Below are 21,159 nucleotides of genomic sequence, written 5' to 3' on the forward strand. Positions count from 1 at the left end.
GCCCACCAGGCTCCTCTGTCCATGGGATTTTCCAGGCAAGAGTACTGGAGTGGGTAGCCTTTCCCTTCTCCAGGGGATCTACCAAACCCAGGAATCAAACCCAGGTCTCCTGCATTGCAGGCAGACACTTTACTGTCTGAGCCACCAGGGAAGCCCTTAGACTGGACAGCGTATTGTCTATTTTAATATTTTTCCAGAGAGTGGGCCCATGGATTAATTTTTCTCATATTCTGATGTGAACGACAGTACTTCCAAAGAGGAATCCACAAACACACTGCTCCAGAATTCACAGAGGTGGACGGATGGGGCTAGCCTGTGTGGGATGTGCTGGTTCCGGGAGGCGGAGAAGCAGGTGGAAAGGAGGAGAGGCCCCAGAGGTCAGATGCTGCCTGCCCTCAGGCCCAGCTCTGCTGCCATCCAGCTTTGCGCCTCCCAGGCTTGGCCTCAGGTTTCTCACCTCAAAGAGGGACTTTCGTGCTAACACTCCTGTTATAGGATGGCTGTAAGGAATAAACGGGTTAATGCACATAATAACTGATGACATGCTTGACACCTAGCCAGTGCTCAAGAAATGTTGAAAATTTTAGTTTCAGGGACAGTTTGTGGCTTTGAGCCTCCCTCATCTATGCTTGGAGAAGGCGATGGCACCCCACTCCAGTACTCTTGCCTGGAAAATCCCATGGATGGAGGAGCCTGGTGGGCTGCAGTCCATGGGGTCGCTAAGAGTCGGAGACGACTGAGCGACTTCACTTTCACTTTTCACTTTCATTTCCTTTGGAGAAGGAAATGGCAACCCACTCCAGTGTTCTTGCCTGGAGAATCCCAGGGACGGCGGAGCCTGGTGGGCTGCCGTCTATGGGGTCGCACAGAGTTGGACACGACTGAAGCGACTTAGCAGCAGCAGCAGCAGCATCATGCTAGGCTAACCAGTGGGCCACTGGGAGCAGAGATGAACATGGAGAGTACGGAACACTGCCGTGAAAACAGACAGAGTCCAGTGGCCTGAAGCACGCACATAAATGGCTCCATACACCTCAAGAACTTGAGAACAGCTCTGAAATTCACAATGAGAAATGTAGGCTTCTAGAAATGATTCAAGTACATCCCAAGTGAGCTGTTGTGGAAAAGAGAGAAGCAAACACTTGGGAGATGTGTCTATCGAATCCAGGCAACCTAAAGTCTGAAAACAAGTAAGGTCTAAAAAACCTAGGTCTGAAAACAAGTAAGCTTCATTTATCTGCAAGATTTTCTCTGCTGAAGATCTATGCAGCTATCAGATAGAAGTAAGAATTGGGCTGGGGGTTGGTGCTGCCTTTCAGGGAAGTCAGCTGGCCCCAGGCTTACTAGACAGAAGTCTAATGAGCTGGGGTCCCTGCTCCACTATTTCACTGGGGGTCTGTCCACTGCCAAACCAGCAGATGGATTTCTAAAGTTCTTCTCAATTTTTTTCTTGGTAGAAGAAAATGTTACTACTGTATACGAAAAATGTTACATCACTTTAGTCTTTGTTGACTCATGGGAGAATATATTAGAGATTAAATGTTCGAACTAAGTATCTATTTTGGTTACTTTGATAATCTGATGACAGCAAATGTGGAGATGATGTGGCATTTATATTGTTGATTCTAAAAGCATTACGGAGATGTATGTTCCATGTCTAAAAATTAACAAGTCTACTCAAGAATGGAGTACTGTTGATATTTTAGTTTCTGTTTAACTGGAAATTAACCAGAGACTGTAACTGAGCCATTCTTGAAGAGGAGAGGTTTTTCTGAGTCTTAGCCTTTTTCCCAGAGGTGAAGCTTCACTCTAAGGATGAACACATGTAAAGGGCATGGGAAGGAGGCAGGACCAGATGTGTAAGAACTGAGTTTCTGACCCAGGCTTTTGCAGAAGTGGTGCCAGGTTCAGAAAAAGGAGGAGGTCAAAAGGGATGGGAAGTGTTCCCCTCCCTTCCTGGGTAAGGAGCTGGTCTTCCAGACAGGCCTCTCTCATAATGAAAGCTGTCCTCACAATTCCAAATCTCGTCTTTGGACAGCCTCAAGCTGTGCTTTCTTGCTTTCCAGCCCCTCATGAAGTCCTCCCAGCTCTTAGTGCCCCTTTCCCTGGCAGTCACATGCTGACCCATCTCCCCCCACAAAACCAGCCCAGATGGGCTGGTTTCCAGACCTGAATGACGCTTGTCCCTTCCCTTGTGTAGCTGACCTCACAGGGCTCTGGGAGAAAGGAAGCCGACTGGCCTAAGTCATACTGGTGCACAAAAGGCTCACAAGCTCCAAGTCAGGGAGGCCCAGTCACATTTTCCAAAGAGAACGCTTGTTAGCACCTTTGGATCTCTGGAAGAGGGACTGGAAGCTAGGGAGGAAGGAAGGGGTTGGGGGGAAGGAAGGAATTTATTACTCAAACCAAGGCCACAATAGCTACTGAAAGAGGAAGAAAGCTGGGCTTTGCGGTGAGGCGGTGAGGCGTCAGAGAGCGGCCCTGCCTGAGGATCTGCCCTCGGGGGCCAGCTCCTAAAATTGCTGCTTCTCTTCCCCCATTTCAGAGTCCTTGGCTCCTTAGGTCCATGTTTCTCCTAATTCTGTTCCTGGGAGTGTCTAGTCAGCAGAGGCAGGGCCAGGGAGAGGGTTCTCTGACACTTGTTGTCGTGTACAAGTTGACCACAAGTCAGGCATCCTGTCAGGATGCTGCATGTGAGAATAGTCTAGGACTCGGGAACAGTGGAAAGTCCAGGGCGCACACTGTGGGCACCTTCCCTGTCTGTAAATTTGACACTATTTTTATTTTTACCCGGGATATAGGAGAGTGCCTTTACTGCAAAACCCTGACTTATTTTCCCCCGTCCCCCAAATTAGCGTTCTAAACCATGTACCCCATTATTAGTCTCTGAGGAGAGAGAAAATTTGCCCTACTACCCTTAAGGACTGACTCCATGAGAGGCAGAGCTGGTCCTCCCAGGAGCGGGCATCCCCTCAGAGGTCCTCCTGGCTCAAGTGACAGTGGAGTTGCCAGAGGGACAGGAGGTCACAGCCCCTGGGGTGGGATGCCACTTCCTGGCACGGGCCTTGTGCCTGATGCTGGGTGTGGGTTCACAAGGAGTTAGCAGTTTCAGCGTTCATGCACGTGGCCGTTGCTGAGCTTAAAAAGCTCTTCTAGAATCCTCGGCAACCTGATGCTAGGTGGCCTCAGCAAGGGATGAGGTCACTTTCTAAAGCACAGGGCCATGACTTAGCTTTATAAATCTGAGCCCCAGTGGCACAGGTGTTCCAAGGCCATGAACGTCTCCCATTTTCACTCCCACAGTACGCTGGGGCTGTCTGCAAGTTAGGGTGAGGGGCAAGTGTGGCCCAGTGGGCAGGCTGGCTTAGTGTCTCCCAGAGGCCCCTTCAGACTGTTCCATCTGCGTGTTCATACAGAGGTGTAAAAAACCAGGGCTCCATTCAAAGAGCAAGAGGAAAGTGGGGTTATGATTTGGCACCCTAGAGGTTGGGAGGTTTTTAATTAAAATAAATTTTGGTAGCCGTGGGCTCATTTTCTTGAGGCTGTCCAAAGACGAGATTTGGAATTGTGAGGACAGCTTTCATTATGAGAGAGGCCTGGGTGTACAATGTGACAATTATCCTTGGTAATAGTCTTGGGAAATTGTACTCGGCACCAACTGCAAAAACTTTAAGGACCCCAGGGAATTTGAAAATGGAAAGTCTCAAATCTTAGCCTGGCGTTAGCCCAGAGGAGCGCCAACATCCAGCAGGCAAACAGATTGAACTCATTTAGACCCTGCTGGGAGCTGCCGGGGGCCCTGTGCAGGCAGCTGCCCTGAGATCACTCAGCAGCCTTGGGGTGGAGGGCACAGGGTTTTCTGAGGACGGACGAAGCCCAAGACAGGCTTTCTCCACACTGAAAGATCACCTTCAAGACGAACATCGTCCCTGGCATCTGGGAGACGCCTCAGACCTGCTGGCGCTAAGCCGCGTGGCCCCTGGAAGTCCACGGCCATCTCGGGCTTGCCTCAGCAGAGTGAGGCAACCAAGGTGGAGGCAGGGTGGTCTCACAATGCCTGGGGCTCACAGGTCCTGGCAGGTCTCAGTCACCACGGGGCTGCCGGCCTCAAAGTCCTCACCATCAGAAGTGGGCCAGGACCGTCCTCCTCCAGCACTGCTTGGGGCCACCCAGGGGTCCAGCAGTCTCAGGCCTGTTGCCCGAGTGGCTTGTCTTGGTAAAGTATATGTGATTTCCATAAGCTGCCCTAATAATATGTTTCAAAGTCAAGTCAGAGTGTTAGTAACTTAAGCTTTCCCAAGAAGTTGTGGACATAACTTATTAGCTAGCACTAAGTGAAACGCTCAGAGAAGGCAATGGCACCCCACTCCAGTACTCTTGCCTGGAAAATCCCATGGATGGAGGAGCCTGGTAGGCTGTAGTCCATGGGGTCGCTAAGAGTCGGACACGACTGAGCGACTTCCCTTTCACTTTTCACTTTCATGCATTGGAGAAGGAAATAGCAACCCACTCCAGTGTTCTTTCCTGGAGAATCCCAGGGATGGGGGAGCCTTGTGGGCTTCTGTCTATGGGGTCGCACAGAGTTGGACACGACTGAAGCGACTTAGCAGCAGCAGCAGCAGCAAGTGAAATGCTAGCGCCTCATAGAAGTGGTTACCAGAGTGTTTCATCCTCCCAAGGAAGGGATAAAGCTGCGGGCTTTGTTCTCAGGCACACAGATGAAATGCAGTTTGCAAGCAAAGCTCGATGAGGTTTCAGTTCTGCCACAGGTTGTACCTTGGTGAAGAGAGACCGAGCACAGACTCAGGGTGCAAAAGGCCACCCCTTCTACTTCTCTGCCGGCCTCAAGAGCTGCCACCCCTGCAGCCTGCGCTTGCCCCACTTTTGGGCTCCCAGGCTCCCTGGAGCTCTGGGGACAGAGCACCCACGGAGCCACGCCCTGTCTGGCCTGGAGTGTGCTCAGGTGGGCAGCGCCTGGCCTCTGTCTAGGCCCTGGTCCTCTAGACGGGCTGTGCTCTAGGGTGCCTTCCAGAGGTTTCTGAGAGGGGGTCCTACTAGCCCCTTTTCTTCTCTGGCCTCACCCACTGCTCTCTCTGCCCCTTACCTTCCCCACCCGGCCTGCGGGGTGCAGAGCAGGCTGGACGCTGACACCTGCTTGGGGCGCTCGGGTGCCGGGTTCAGACAGGCTGGGCGTTTTGCACTGAGAAGTGGGCCCTGGGTAGGAGCTGAGGCAGGGTCTCTGAGAGCACACAGGACTTGGGGGGTGGGCAGTGGGAAGACCGAGGAGGAAGGGAGAGTTGGGGGGTGGCCAGCAGCGGTCGGGGGCCTCGGGTTGGAGGTGGGAGACGGAGGCAGCAGGGCCCGCCAAGCATGGCCACGGGCAGGGGAAGGTAACCTATGATTAGGGAGCGGGCCTCAGGTGGGGCAGGGCCTGGCACAGGGAATGCTGAGAACCAGGCCACAGGAGGAAGAGTTGAGCAAAGGGGTGACTGTGGAGGGGAGAAGCCAGGGGACTTCACGGAGATACAGAACCCCCCTTTAGATACCCACATATTTCCTGACTACTGTATAAGACGAGGGGAGACGTCAGGATGAGAGAGGGCTGGGGAGACACGCCGTGAGTCTGTCCACAGAGCTGAGAACTGGGGATCCCGCCCCCTCCTGAAGGTGGGCAGGGGCATAGCCCATCCTCTCCTGTTGTCTCTGAAACCGACAGAGATCCCGGGCCCAGGCCCCACATGGGGCCACTTCCAAACAAGGCCACCCGAGCTCAGCAGGCTCTGCCTCTCAAAGATTTACACTAAAATGTACTTGGCTTCAGCCCATTTCATTTTAATATGCTTTAGGAGAAGAGTTATAAACACAAGGCCAATGCCCTGACACTCAGCAGGGCTGGGAGAACTGTTAATACCAAGTTTGTCTATGGCTGCTCTGGGAAGCTGGCCAGGCTCAGGTTAGTGACATTTCACTAGCCTGAATTGGGCGCCCTTATGCAATGACAATCCTCCGTGACTTCTCAGGCAGTTTTGTCTGCATAAGGAATGCAGGAAGGCACAGGGCAAAGGGTTAGTTTGAATGTGGAGCCAGAAACACACTGGCTCCTTGGCCCGTGACGTTTTGTTTATCGGAGGGCGATGCCTTCAATGGGCATTCAGCAAGCAGGCTGTGGAGAATCCCCAAATGAGAAATTTCCCCCCATTAATGATTCTTTTAAAAACAAACAAACAAACTGTACTTGGCACAGACAAGTTTCCGCATAGGAGAGTAGAGCTGAGATCCTCGGTGCTCAGTGGAAAGTATGGATTTGCTCCCAGGGGATCTGACTGGGACTTCGAACCACAAGTGACCGAAGTCCAGGCCAGAGAAGCCTGCCTGGGTAAGAGCTGGGTGGGGAGGCCGGGCCCTCCCTTAGCTGTCAAAGATCACTTCAAAATTCTCTCCTTTCCTTTCCCCTTGGTGGAGGTAGCAGAGGCCTGGAGAGCCTCAGCCCCGGGTGGGTTCCTCATCACTGCGTTGGCTGTGTGTTAGGGGACAGCAGAGAAATGAAAACCAGGTGCCCCGAAAGGTGGTGGGGAGGCACCTAGCCACTGCCGCTGTGCTCCTGGATGGAAGGGGGGCCCACTCACTCCTGCTTTATTGGGGCATGCCGAGTCCATACGTGCTAACACGGCCGCCCCCTCTGGGCGCAGGCCAAGCTTAGGCACGTATGGGTAAGACTGGGACAAATGAGCTGAGCAGCAGCCCGCCAGCTCGTTGTCCCCAGTCTCCCCCGTGTTCTCCATCAAGGAAACACAGGGTCCCCTGACAGCATACTCAAGCCTCTTAACACAGTAGGAATGAGCTGCGTGTCTCTCTGCTTTGGTTCTTCTGACGCACCCATTTCGGGTTTGAGGGCTGAGGCCTTGGGGGCGAGGGCTGGGCTTCCCTCTGCCCCTGCTCCAGGGCATCCTGCTGCTGCGGCTCAGCATCTGTTCTGATCTGACAGCTTCTCTGCCCGGCCTTCTCCTTGCTCTCAAGTAAACGCTTCCTGCCAGTGTCAAGTGATAGACATTTCACGTGTCCTCTGACCAGTGGAAGCCGAGTCTGAGACGGGAGCCTCCTCGGACGGACTGGGGCTCTGTCCTTCTTGGGTAAAGCGGTGAGTAGAGAGAGTATGGACGGGGCTGGTGGTGTGGAGAGCTGGCTAGGCTACCTCCTTTGTGAAATGGGAGGTTGTGTCCTGCCTCCAAGGCTTGTTAGGATGAGACGGGCATGTTGGTGAGAGCGCCAGCGCCTGCATCCGACGACACTTGCTACCGCCGCCGCCGTCATTGTTAATATGACGCTGCTGAGATTCCCGCTGGCTCCAGGCTCCTGGGGGCTCCGTGGGTCGGTGTTTCAAGCAGCCATTCCTCCAGGCCTCAGGCAGAAGCGACCCCCTTCCTAACCTGCAAAGCCAACTGCGACTGTCCAGCTCCCTGCTCCTGGGCAAGTTTGCTTCTCGTCCTTCCCTACTCACCCTCCTCTGATATCTCAGACACTGACAGGCAAGTCGGCTTCCTGGTGCAGGTCACCACGTGGTCTGAGCCACCCGAGAAGCAGGGCTGAGACCTGTGTGGGCTCCTAGGCGGGCCTCCTTGGGCTGCCTTCGCTCTTCTCGCGTCCTCTCCCTCCCCAGAGCCACACACTCTTTGGCAGGTGTAAGTGGTGGGTGGGGGGGAGGAGGGAAAAGGCATGTGCGGTGCCGGTCCTTGTTATACTGCAGGGAGGTCAAGAGGCCAGGTTCAAGTCTACCATCCCCTGGCTGTGGCTCTTGGGAAATTACCTAAGCCTCCATGCCTCAGTTTCTCCGTCTGAGACCTGGGGACGTGTATCAACCTCACAGAGCCGTGGTAAGTTACCTTTGTTAACTCGGTTAGAACCGTGACACTACAAACTACATACATACATATTATTTCTACCACAATTATGTACTACATACATACTATTGCCAAGTGAGGTCATTAAATTTTCACAGATCTAATTATGTGTATCTAGTAGGTATTAGTAGCATTCTCAATTTACAGGGGAGGCTATATCATGCCATATTTAGACTGGAAAACTTAGAAAAAAATACATCTCATGCTCCCAAGTCAGAAGTCAGGGATCTAGCCCTCCACACTTGTTTGCCTCCTCCAGAGTCTGAAATATATTTGACTTAGTTACCATCAACTATGCATTGATTTCACATAAAACTTCCGATTTCTGCCTTCTCTTGAAAAGGCAGACCTGCCGATACGAGCCTGCCTTCCACATGAGAGTGATGGGCCAGAGCGGAACAGCAGTTGCTCAATGTGGACGGGGGACGGGCTTCTCCAGCTTGCCACAGCCCTCCCCACCCCTGCTGCATCTCTCAGATTACAGCCGAGGGTCAGCTGCCAATCCTAAGTGTGCTGCTGCTGGTTTCTAAGGGTCATCCGCTTCACTCAGATTGCTTGCCTGGTCCCCATGGACATGTAGGTTTGGGACTCCTGCTAATCTAGGGGTTTCCATCCTGTTGGCATTTTAAGTATCCTATCAATACTTGTGGCATGGGAGGTTCTCTTACCTGTTAAAGGAATGTTAGCCACCAACAGGTTGGAGAAAATGTTGGCTTTCTGCAGGTTTGGGAGTTGGTTGAGGTATGGAGTGCTCTAGGGAGCTAGAATGAGAAAGGGCGTCTGCCTTCCCTATCCTCTGGCTCTGAAAAGGTGCGCAAAGCTCCCGGAGACCAGAATGAGGGATCATTAAGGGGGATGGACAGACAGACCTCCTTCCCCAGCTCCTCCCAGGACAGGAGCCCCTGCCCGGCCCAGGGACCTCTGCAGACCAGTCTGCTCCCAAGGCGCCCCCTTTGTCTCGCCCCCAACCAGCCTTCTCATCTGAGCCCAGAGCCTGCTCCCAGAACCTCAGCCTCAAGCCTTCCAAATGTTGACTTCCAGCTTGATGCCACACTGGACCTTATTTTCCAATAATGGATAGGTATTTTTATCTGACATCTTGGAATACACCTCGGGTCTTCTTTATGAATCATACTCTATTTCTGAATATTCTGGCCAACAACAAGAAAAAGTCATTAGGATAGCATGTTCTCCATCAATAGAGGCATACTGTATGCTCCGAGCCCAGGATGGAAGATTAAAAAACTCCCAAGGCTCACTGCTCTACCTATTATGTGGGGCTAAGAAAAACTGTATGACTCATAAGTGGCAACTTCCTTTTGGAATCCTGAAGACGTGTAAGTTTATCCTGATTGAAAGCTCAGCCCTGGGAGAGTCTGAAGGCTGGCATTTCAACAGGCCACATCTGTTGCCACAGTAGCTCCACAACAATCTTTAAAAATAGATCACCTTTGAAAGCCCAGGAGGCTTCCCTGTAAGCCCAGCATGAACTCTCTGGGGCTCTGATAGCTACGTTTGGGTTTGCTGTGTTTGAGAGTACAAGTCTAGAAGAAGGCTGAAAAGGGACAGAAACCAAAGGGCTCTGCTGGACTTAACCAAGAAGGCTCTCTGAGGTGACTATCATAGCTCCCTCTGCCTGTTCACCCATGCCAAAGGCAGCGAGCCCACGACCCTGAGGCACAAGGGCCAGGCAGGGAGCAGGCCACTCTGCCCCCATGGAAGGCTCGTGCTTGCTCTCACCGTGGTGCTCAGGCCTCCCAGAAGCGACGGCGGCACAGGCAACGGAGTGTGCAGACGTGGCTGCCTCCTCTCGGGAGGGGTTTCCTCTCAGGACGATGAGATGCGCCTGTCACCACGAAAAGAAGAAACATGTTTGCTTACATGCTTGGCAGCAGCGGCAGGGAACAAACTGTTCTTGCAGCGATAAGCAGAAAGCCAAGGAAACTTCCAGCAACCTAAACAATATAATTTATGTGGAAGCACAATCAACTCTGGGGAGAGTTGAGTTTTAAAAGCATCATGCAGTGAAGAGAGAATGTACCAGGCCCTGGATGCTGAGTCCAGATGGCTTGATGCTGTGGCCAGGACTTATTTCTAAGTAAATCATTTAAAAGTCTATCTTCCCATGAGTGCATTATTGGTAGAAGGAGGAGGAGGGTTTCCAGAAGGAAGGAGATGAATTAAAAAGTGCCAGTGCTTCAGGAGAAGTGGGCAAGCACAGCCCCCTACCCACTGGCCAGTCCAGAGAGGGGGACTTACCCCCAGTGTCAGCAGCCTCACCCACTGAAACCCTGACCCCATCCCCGTGCTTGGTCTGCCAAGCCCATTTGACTATCCTCAGCAAACCGGCCCATGGGAATTGCCCACAGTAAACAGCTCAGTTCCTTGAAAATGAAGTCCATTTAAAAATTCTCTAATAGAAAGAACCACTTGATGATATTGTGGGGCTGTCAGGTGGCGTGAGTGGTAAAGAACCCACCTGCCAATGCAGGAGACATAAGAGACACGGGTTCAACCCCTGTGTCGGGAAGATTCCCTGGAGGAGGGCATGGCAGCCCACTCCAGTATTCCTGCCTGGAGAATCCCATGGACGGAGGAACCTGGAGGGCTACAGTCCATGGGGTTGCAAAGAATCGGACATGACTGAAGTGACTTAGCACACTCGCACACATGATATTATGAGCATAAAGTAATCAAATCCTTTCAAATAAAATACAAAATGCATCCCTTCAAATAAAAAAGACATTAAGCAAACAAACAGGTAAATAATCGCATGAATCAGTCCTAGCTCCTGGAAGCTGGAGGAATCAGGGTGCTCAGGGCAGTGCGCACCAGGAGGGAGGGATGTCTGCATTCATGACACGGTGGAGACAGAGAATGTGAAGGCCGAGTGTCCAGGCCTGAGTCTCATCTCCAGGTTTTATTAGCTGTGAAATATCTTGGGCAAATTACCCCCTCAGCAACCTCAATTTTTTCATCTACAAAATGAGGATAATACAAATTGTCAAAAATATTCAAATTGATATCACAAATGAAAGAGCATTAAAGTACAGCCTAAATCTTAGATTACATAAAGCCAGAGCGCTAGAATCTTCTAGTGCAGAGACAGCAGTGAGAAAGCAAAGCCAGAGAGACTTGCTCCTCTGACTACCAGCTAAATGCATTTCTGAGATGATAGTCAGGGTAGACTCTAGACTGTCATCTCATTTATCATATGTTAAAACCTACTGAGTTACTAGATCTAGACTTCTTATGATGAGGCTACTCCAAATCAAGATTCTCAGTAATAACTTTTATTGCTATGTTAGAAGAATCAGCATTTCATATTTGTAAATACTAACAATAGCTTTTGTTTTAAAATGACTTCTTAAATTACAGGATATAAATAAACTGAAAGTGTGATTTTGGCAAACCATAATTAGTCATTATCCTCATGTTGGCCTGAAGTTCTGACTGGAAATGCTTTTCAAACTGGAGCTACAGGGACAGAGTGAGGAATCAAATGTTCAGTGCTCAGGAAATAAAAAAAAAATAAACGAGAAAAAGCTTGCCCTGCCCTCAATGCAAATATTAATAGATCATGTTTACTTTGTCTTTTCCCCGCGTTTATGATCTCTATGATCCAGAGGGTGAGGAGAGCACCTTCTGATGCCAGAAGAGATTTAACTCTTATTGTCACAAAGACCTTTTACACACAATATTTTAGATTGACCAAAGCTCAAATTCGAATTAAAAAAGATTTCATCTTTTGTTTCTACTTGGTATTATAATTCAAGTCAATGCAAAAGATGTGAGTCTATCAAAATTACTTTCAAATGAATAATTAACATGTTCTGAGAGCTAAGTTGCTTTTTGTCTTGGAAATAGGATGCAAAGTTTTCCATGAGTAAAAATGTTCACAGTATTAAGAAAGAGGATCCTGAAATCTTAACAGGGGTCTGAATGTATCACAAAATCTTCATAACTTCAATGTTTTTCTGTATAAGACGCTAACATAAGTGAACATCTAGTATTCATTATTTACTTCGGAAACTCAGTGTCTGATCTAATTTGTTATTTGATGTTCACGAAGCTTCTAAAAGCCATATGCTGGAGTAGGGGGCGAGGGAAGTGGAGAAGGGAACCTATGATGTTTAAAATGTGCCACATTAGTATCTCATTTATTCAGAACAATTCAGCTTAATTTAATTCAGTGCTATTCAATTCATCTTAATTATAAAATGCTTTTTGCATGCCACATATTACTCAGACACTAGGAATTCACACAAAAATTAGGTAGAGCTTTTGGTTTTAAGTGCACTTACAGATGAACAACAAAAATGTGGGCCAGTTTGACTCGACCTAAACTCAGACACTGCCCCTCACCAGGGTTCTGGCTCACTACCTTCCTCTCCACCCTTCCTCCCGTCATCATTTTCAAGGATCTCCATAAGACTGGTCTGCAGCTATTGGGCAAGAAAGGGATAGTTCAGTTTAACAGATGAATAAAGGAAAGAAGTCAATAGAATGACCCTTTGCATGGAGGAAACCTAAGGAAGAGAGTAGAGGAGCCCAAACAGGCTGTTTTACCTTCAGAGGGAAAGCACGGGAGGGAGTGCTTGCTGGGACTGGAACGATGAGTTATAGGGGAGGCAGCCGTGGCCTTCGGTGGAGGGATGAAGCTCACTGCACTGTGCTCTCTTCTTCCAAGGTCAAGGCTGCGTGAGCCCCAGGCAGAGGGCAAGGCGGCCCACAGACACAGTGCGTAGTGGGCACAGAGAGGGGTTCAGGGTGGAGCTGACAGAGCAAACTAAAACGCCCAGTGAATGACCCAGCTAACACCTTGGCCTCTGGGGCTTTGACAGGCTCATTCTCCTCCCCATCCTCAGCCACCCAGTCCCCCATGATCTGCGCTAACTCTGGATCCCACAGTTCACAGAACCTGTTTGACTGTTGGGGCATCCTGACTTTATCACATCTGTGCGGCTTCTTATCTTCTGTCCACTCTCCACATCTCACTATCCACCCACTGTCCCTTCCCTTCTGGTCTAGCTTAGAGGGCACCGTCCATCAGTGCCTATATGGAAAATGCCCTCAACTCCACTGAAGAAATATTTTGAGATGGTGAAGGATGGGGAACCATCTAAATACCAATCATCAGGGGAATGAATATTATGAGGTTTATTCATACAACGATTGAACTCTATGTGGTTATAACATGGTTATATTTCAAAAACACATCATTGAGTAGAAAAGCAACTTACACAAGGATTCAAACATCATGATGCCACTGCTTTTCAAGTTTCTGATTTAAAAGCAAAAGAATGCCTTTTAGCCTGGACAGAATCGTCCATGGTTTTGTAATATACAAGTCAGGTAAGAGTGGAGCTGTTCTCGCTGAAGCAGGTGGAGAGGGTCTGCAAGCCCACCCAGTTGCTTCCATCCAGCCGCCCCCAAAAGACCCTCCTTGGAGCATGAATGTTGGGGTGACAGTTTGATAAGCACGGTACCACACCAGGCAGGAGGCCTCCTGAGACAGCGAGCACAGAGGAAGTTGACAGAGCTCATGATTAGATCACCCAATCTTTCCAAACTAAGCCACTGTTCACAATTCTGGAGCAACACTTTGTTTGCTAAGATAATATAAATACCCCTGTTACATACATCTGGAGCATGTGAGGACAAATGTTAGCGTGAACAGAGTTACAGGAGTCCTGCTTGCCACTCTGGCTTTATACAGACGCCCGGGTACTGGCCCTGCTGGGGATTTGTGGCTTGACTACGCTCTGTCGTCCTCGTATTTTATTAAGCACAGCAGGGCTTGCACATCTCCTCCTGTCCTTTGATGTTTTTGATCTCTTATGGTTACGTATTTATCAACTGTCATCTTGAGGCTGAGGAGGAATATTTAATATTCTTAAATCTTTTCAGCTTCTAGCATGTCGTCCTGGGCTTAAAAACAAAAACATCTTTAATGTCCCGTATGGAGCAAGGTCGTTAGTTGAAAAAACTCATTCACGAGACCAACCGCCTCCCCTGGCAAGGTACGGAGCAGCTGTTGCACCGCAGTCCTCCTGTGTGTTTCTGGGGAAACCGCCGGTTCCTCAGCGCCAATCAGCTGTCAATAGACACAGCCAGAGCCAGGGCTGGCAGACTCTTATCTAACTGGGCCTGTCCCCGCGGATTTGGAAAATGTGATAGTTTTTGAAGAGAAAACTTGATGACTAGTAAAAAGGATGTTTCTGTTTATGCAGGCAGACCCCATCATATGAATATTCAATTTAAAACACCGGGTTCATTCTGAGTGTGGAACTCCAATTCCTGTGGAGGAGGGAGAGAGATTTCTTCTTTTCTCCTTTTGATAATAATTCGGGGAATCCATGACTCAGAGGGAAATCTCTCCCACAGCAAAGTGAAGAGCACTCGAGTAGCTCAAAGTACATTTGTGGACTTAAACTGGATCTCTTTACCCTGGAGATGAGAACTCCCACGGAGAGGAAAACAGTAATTGCCAGGATCTCTCAGTGCAGCTGAGGACTGGACGGGGGGCCTGAGGGAGCTAACACCGAGACACTGGCTCCACTTAATCTCAAAATGACCAGTGAGAGCGGTGCTGGCTGCCTAATTTAAGGATGTGAAAAGGAAGTCTCGAGGACAATAAACGGCTGTCTGAAGGTCACAGAGTTGGCTGATGACAGAACAGGGGTTCAAACTAGGGCCTGGGATTTCAAATTGCACCTTTTGCTCATCTAACACCTGGTCATCAAGACGGCAGAAGTCACAGAAAGGTAATTTTCAAGTCAACATAATGAAGAACTACGAAGAGTCAGAGAAGAGTTGCTAAAGAGTAGACTCAGCCCAGAACTGAATAGACTGACTGGCGGACGAGTGAGCTGCCAGCATACGGAATTCTGAGCGGTAACTGAAGAGGGACACCTGCAGGGGTCAGGCAGTGGACAGTGGATGGAGCAGACGTTACAGTGCCTTCTATCAAGTGTCTCCGTTTATGCTTTGATTCAGATCTGCACCTTAATTCAACAGAAGCTCAAGTCCGCTTGTCACCATGAAGTGTGAGCTTGCTGCTGCTTTTATAACTGATCAGCTGTGAAAGTGCATAGCTTTCTCTCTCTGCTCTGCCAGAGCTGGCCATCCCCTGCTTCATCCATATCCTTGTGCAAGACTGGGTCATGGTGCAGTCCAAGGGTGCCACTTCCTTTCCTCTCCCATCTCTGCCCAGTAGGGAGGTCTTCCATGGCCACACACACCACAGGGTATGTATGGAGGCTGCTGGAGGGCTTTGGCTAAAAAAAAGACATGGAGCTGGGAATCCCTGCAGGAAAGTAGATAAAAGGAGTGACCGGGTGCAGAGGGCATTCAAAAACTGATTTCTGAGAGCCCCGGACTGAGCCAGTTTCTTTTAATAGTCAGAGAAAGGCTCTGTGGCAGCTTTCCAGTTGTCAATTTTAGCTCCTCCAAAAGGCTGGGAAGAACAGGCCCTACTCACTGTAAGAGTTAGCACCAAAATAGACATGTTGGGGCCTTAGTTTTTTTCCTTTTGGTTGTGTGTGTCTTCTTAAAACTTAACTAGATTTTTAAATTATAAGAGTAGTAGCTACATATAATTTTTTAAAAATCCTAAGTGGTAGGAATGAATAAACAATTACAAATTTAAATGTCCTTTCCTTCGTGTCTATAAGCCTCACCCTCCCTTCTCCCCATTTCCAGTCTGATTTTTATTTTTATTTGTTTTGTTTTTTGTTTTTTTTTTAAATTTAATTTTATTTTTAAACTTTACAATATTGTATTAGTTTTGCCAAATATCGAAATGAATCCGCCACAGGTATACCTGTGTTCCCCATCCTGAACCCTCCTCCCTCCTCCCTCCCCACACCCTCCCTCTGGGTCGTCCCAGTGCACCAGCCCCAAGCATCCAGTATCGTGCATCGAACCTGGACTGGCGACTCGTTTCATACATGATATTATACATGTTTCAATGCCATTCTCCCAAATCTTCCCACCCTCTCCCTCTCCCACAGAGTCCATAAGACTGATCTATACATCAGTGTCTCTTTTGCTGTCTCGTACACAGGGTTATTGTTACCATCTTTCTAAATTCCATATATATGCGTTAGTATACTGTATTGGTGTTTTTCTTTCTGGCTTACTTCACTCTGTATAATAGGTTCCAGTTTCATCCACCTCATTAGAACTGATTCAAATGTATTCTTTTTAATGGCTGAGTAATACTCCTTTGTGTATATGTACCACAGCTTTCTTATCCATTCATCTGCTGATGGGCATCTAGGTTGCTTCCATGTCCTAGCTATTATAAACAGTGCTGCGATGAACATTGGGGTACACGTGTCTCTTTCCCTTCTGGTTTCCTCAGTGTGTATGCCCAGCAGTGGGATTGCTGGATCATAAGGCAGTTCTATTTCCAGTTTTTTAAGGAATCTCCACACTGTTCTCCATAGTGGCTGTACTAGTTTGCATTCCCACCAACAGTGCAAGAGGGTTCCCTTTTCTCCACACCCTCTCCAGCATTTATTGCTTGTAGACTTTTGGATCACAGCCATTCTGACTGGCGTGAAATGGTACCTCATAGTGGTTTTGATTTGCATTTCTCTGATAATGAGTGATGTTGAGCATCTTTTCATGTGTGTGTTAGCTATCTGTATGTCTTCTTTGGAGAAATGTCTATTTAGTTCTTTGGCCCAATTTTTGATTGGGTCATTTATTTTTCTGGAGTTGAGCTGTAGGAGTTGCTTGTATATTTTTGAGATTAGTTGTTTGTCAGTTGCTTCATTTGCTATTATTTTCTCCCATTCTGAAGGCTGCCTTTTCACCTTGCTAATAGTTTCCTTTGTTGTGCAGAAGCTTTTAAGTTTAATTAGGTCCCATTTGTTTATTTTTTCTTTTATTTCCAATATTCTGGGAGGTGGGTCATAGAGGATCCTGCTGTGATGTATGTCGGAGAGTGTTTTGCCTATGTTCTCCTCTAGGAGTTTTATAGTTTCTGGTCTTACATTGAGATCTTTAATCCATTTTGAGTTTATTTTGTGTATGGTGTTAGAAAGTGTTCTAGTTTCATTCTTTTACAAGTGGTTGACCAGTTTTCCCAGCACCACTTGTTAAAGAGATTGTCTTTAACCCATTGTATAGTCTTGCCTCCTTTGTCAAAGATAAGGTGTCCATATGTGCGTGGATTTATCTCTGGGCTTTCTATTTTGTTCCATTGATCAATATTTCTGTCTTTGTGCCAGTACCATTCCAGTCTGATTTTTAATAGCTTACTCACTACCAACAGTTTCCTGGGTATCTTTTCAGAAATTCTGATGTGCACACACACACAGACACACACACACGCACGATCAGAGCCTAGCCCCACCTCCCTCTCGGCTCAGCTTCCTCTTCGGCCCCCCACTCGGGGCTCTAACCACGGTGGCCCCTCTCCTCACCCTTTGGGGTGTCTCATTATCAGATCCCACGTCGGGTCGGGCTGCCGCACGGAGCTCTCGCAGCATCTGGTACCTCTCCTTGTGGCGCCTTCACGTCGGTACGTTTACATTCACCTGTGTGATTCTTCACTAAGGCCTATCTCACTCACTAGGCTGCTTCTTGAGCGCAAGACCTCTGACAACTGAACCTTCCATCACAGTCCCAGACCTAACACTGTGTCCAGCACATTGTAGTGTTTAATATGGTCATTGACTGAAAGGACAATCTGGTTCACATCTGACCTTTTTAAATTAAGAATACACTTTGGACACCTTTCATGTCAGAACACAGACATCCATCTCATTCTGTTTACTGGCTCTATAGTATCCCATCCCATGGACAGATTGTAGCTTCATAATCAATTTCCTGCTAATGGATTTTAAGGGCATTTCTTATTTTTTACTATTGTCACTGACCCTGTTTCTTTGTAAACTTGTGTGCATCTGTCTGTTAGGTAAGTTTATAGAAGGGAAATCACTGGGTCAAAGGGTCAGGGTATTATAAAACTGGAGACGGAATGTCAATTGCTTTCCCCGCAAATGGTGTTGATACCCAGTGCTCACGGCAGTGCCCAGGTATGCCTGCTTCCCCCACCCCTGCCATCATGCGGTGTCACCAAACTTCCTTGGCATCTCCTTGGTTAAGTTGCATTTCTTTAATAACAAGTGAGGCTGGGGATTATTTTTGGATGGTTATCAGCCATTGGTATTCCCTCTTCAGTAAAATGTCTCTGTCTTTTGTCCATATTTCTATTGAGTTGTTTTTTTCATTTGGATTTTATAAGAACTCTTTCTATATTTTCCCTTCATTGACATTTATTTCTCAACTTTATGGTATGTTGTCACAGAGAAGTTTTTCATTTTTATGCTGTCACGTTTATCAATCTTTTTTTCTCCCTTTCTCTGTCTCTCAGTCTATACCCATCTGCACACAGGCAGAGGAAAAATGCTCAAGAAGCGTCACCACTGGCTACTTCTGGGATGCGGCAGGCTGAGATGGTTTGTAGCTCATTTCTCTGTATTTTTCTGTATGGCTTTTTTTTTTTTGGTAAAAAGCATTATCATTTTAATTAAAAATAGCTGCTTTTTCAAAAGCAGCAGTATGGCTCCTGGATTTACATCATTCTTAGAAAAGGTTTATAATGTCTGAAATCATAATTGCATTCTGCCACTTTTCTAATTTTGTGGCTTCCTGGGTGGCACAATAGTAAAGAATCCACTTGCCAATGCAGGAGACTCAAGAGACTGGGATTTGGTCACTGAATCAGGATGATCCCCTGGAGGAGGAAATGGCAACCCACGCCAGTGTCCTTACCTGGAGAATCCCATGGACAGAGGAGCCTGGAGGGCTATAGTCCATGGGGTCACAAAGGGTCAGACACTACTGAGCATGCGTGCACACTTCTCTAATTTTTAAAAAAATAGGCTGATGTTGTTAGAGATTTTGAAAATTAAAAATAGTACTCTGATTATTTCTAATAAATTAATTTCACTTTATAGCAAATATACCACAATTAACAAGAGCCAGTAAGAAGTGCTGCCATTTACTAAATAGTTTGCACCTACTAGGGGCCATGTGGAGAAGGCAATGGCAACCCATTCCAGTGCTCTTGCCCGGAAAATCGCACGGACGGAGGAGCCTGGTAGGCTGCAGTCCATGGGGTCGCTAGGAGTCGGACACGACTGAGGGACTTCACTTTCCCTTTTCACTTTCATGCATTGGAGAAGGAAATGGCAACCCACTCCAGTGTTCTTACCTGGAGAATCCCAGGGACGGGGGAGCCTGGTGGGCTGCCATCTCTGGGGTTGCACAGAGTCAGACACGACTGAAGTGACTTAGCAGCAGCAGCAGCAACAACCAGGGGCCATGAGTGAGCACCTATCAGCCACCAGCAAGGCCTGACTGAGGCCAATAACTCACCCAGAGCAGGAACCTGAACCCAGACTTTCTGTCGTTGGTAGAGAAACTGATAAATTATTTCATCATACTTTGCAAATGACCGTTCTCTAAATTTGGGGATTACTGAGTGTCAGAGCTGCCCTGAAAACTGACAAGAGAGATATACCATTTTAGTGTCAGACATGTGAAAAAGTTGTCCAAGCCAGTGTGGTGTTAATTTATACCCCTTGAAAGCACACACCCACAGCCATGTTCTTGCTCACATAAAAGAAATTCTGTAATTTTTCTCCTGGATAGGAAAACAAGGTTCTAGTGCCAAAATCTGCCTTGAAGAGCTTCAGAAGCAGTCCTGCTTGCTTGGTTTCCTCACAGAACCCTGCTGCAGAGGACCTGCCGGCTGGCGACAGCCCTTTCATCAGCTCTCTGTGATGGCTCTGTGGGGCTGGCTTTATTCTTCTCCATTTTAATGGGCTAGGTTCTAAAATACTTTGGAACTTTTCTACATTCTACAGAAAATAAAAGGTCTTTTCTCCCTGGCTGTTTCTCTCATTCCAAAGGAATGAAGAGTGAAAAAATAAGAGGGGAAATAACAAAACCCCCTTTCTTTGTGTGTAATTAATAAATGGCTTTTAGGCATGGGCTCCCTTGGAAAGCTGTGGCCACACTGTACCTTTCTGTATTTTAGGTAAAGTTGCTAAAGAAAAGGGGAGTTTTGATAAATGTTTAACAATTACTATTAATAAATAAAAGGAGCTCATACTGGCAACATGCCAAATGGTTCACAAAGTACTTTCCATTGTGAATCTTTGAGCTTTTCTGTGAAGTGGATAGGGTCTTTCATAGTTTTTTTTTTTTTTTTTAAGACTAAATGACTTGTATTATCAAACAACTGGTAAACAGAAGTGTCGGACTCCAACCCAGTGACTGGCTTTCTGATTTCAAATTCAATGCCATCTTTTCATTATTATTTTTAATTGGAGGATAATTGCTTTACACTGTTGTGTTGGTTTCTGCCATACAACAGCACAAATCAGCCATAAGTGTGTATGTGTGTGTGTGTGTACATATATCACCTCCTTCTTGAGTGTCCCTCCCAGCCCAACCACCACCCCACCCCTCTAGGTCATCAGGAGCACTGGGCTCGGCTCCCTGTGTTATAAGGCTACTTCCCACTAGTCTCTGCTTTGCAGGTGGTAGTATGAATATGTCAGCGCTACTCTCTCAGTTTGTCCCACCTTCTCCTTCCCCTGCTGTGCCCACAAGTCTGTTCTCTACATTTGCATCTCTATTGTCCTGCAAATAGGTTCATCAATACCTTTTTCTAGATTCCACGCTGCTGCTGCTGCTAAGTCGCTTCAGTCGTGTCCAACTCTGTGCGACCCCATAGACGGCAGCCCACCAGGCTCCGCCGTCCCTGGGATTCTCCAGGCAAGAACACTGGAGTGGGTTGCCATTTCCTTTTCCAATGCATGAAAGTGAAAAGGGAAAGTGAAGTCGCTCAGTCGTGTCCGACTCCTTATGACCCCATGGACTATAGCCTACCAGGCTCCTCCATCCATGGGATTTGCCAGGCAAGAGCAATGGAGTGGGGTGCCATTGCCTTCTCCATACAAGTACATTAATATATGACATTTGTTTTTCTCTTTCTGACTTAATTCACTCTGTATAACAGGCTCTAGGTTCATCCACCTCAGTTCAACTGACACATTCATTCCTTTTTATGGACAAGTAATATTCCATTGTATTTATGTACCACAACTTATCTATTCACCTGTCAATTCAAATCCAAATGCTACCTTGACTTCATAAAGCTATCTTTTTAATGATCATAGGCAAGTATTTATTTCAACACTCACTAATCTTTATTAACCTCAAGAATAAACAA

General features: G+C 47.6%; 1 protein-coding gene across 6 annotated transcripts in view; it reads right to left on the reverse strand.

The window, feature by feature from the left end:
* TTC23 (tetratricopeptide repeat domain 23) overlaps positions 1 to 21,159 on the reverse strand; it is a 157,274-nt gene that overhangs the window by 25,917 nt on the left and 110,198 nt on the right. For all 6 annotated transcript variants that reach the window (XM_025271599.3, XM_025271595.3, XM_044932794.2 and 3 more), the window contains one exon: positions 9,639 to 9,744. In XM_025271599.3, the coding sequence (XP_025127384.2) occupies positions 9,639 to 9,744 (106 nt within the window). The remainder of the gene's footprint in view (positions 1 to 9,638; positions 9,745 to 21,159) is intronic.

The sequence above is a fragment of the Bubalus bubalis genome, chromosome 20, assembly GCF_019923935.1.
Source record: "Bubalus bubalis isolate 160015118507 breed Murrah chromosome 20, NDDB_SH_1, whole genome shotgun sequence".
In the NCBI taxonomy this organism is placed as follows: domain Eukaryota; kingdom Metazoa; phylum Chordata; class Mammalia; order Artiodactyla; family Bovidae; genus Bubalus; species Bubalus bubalis.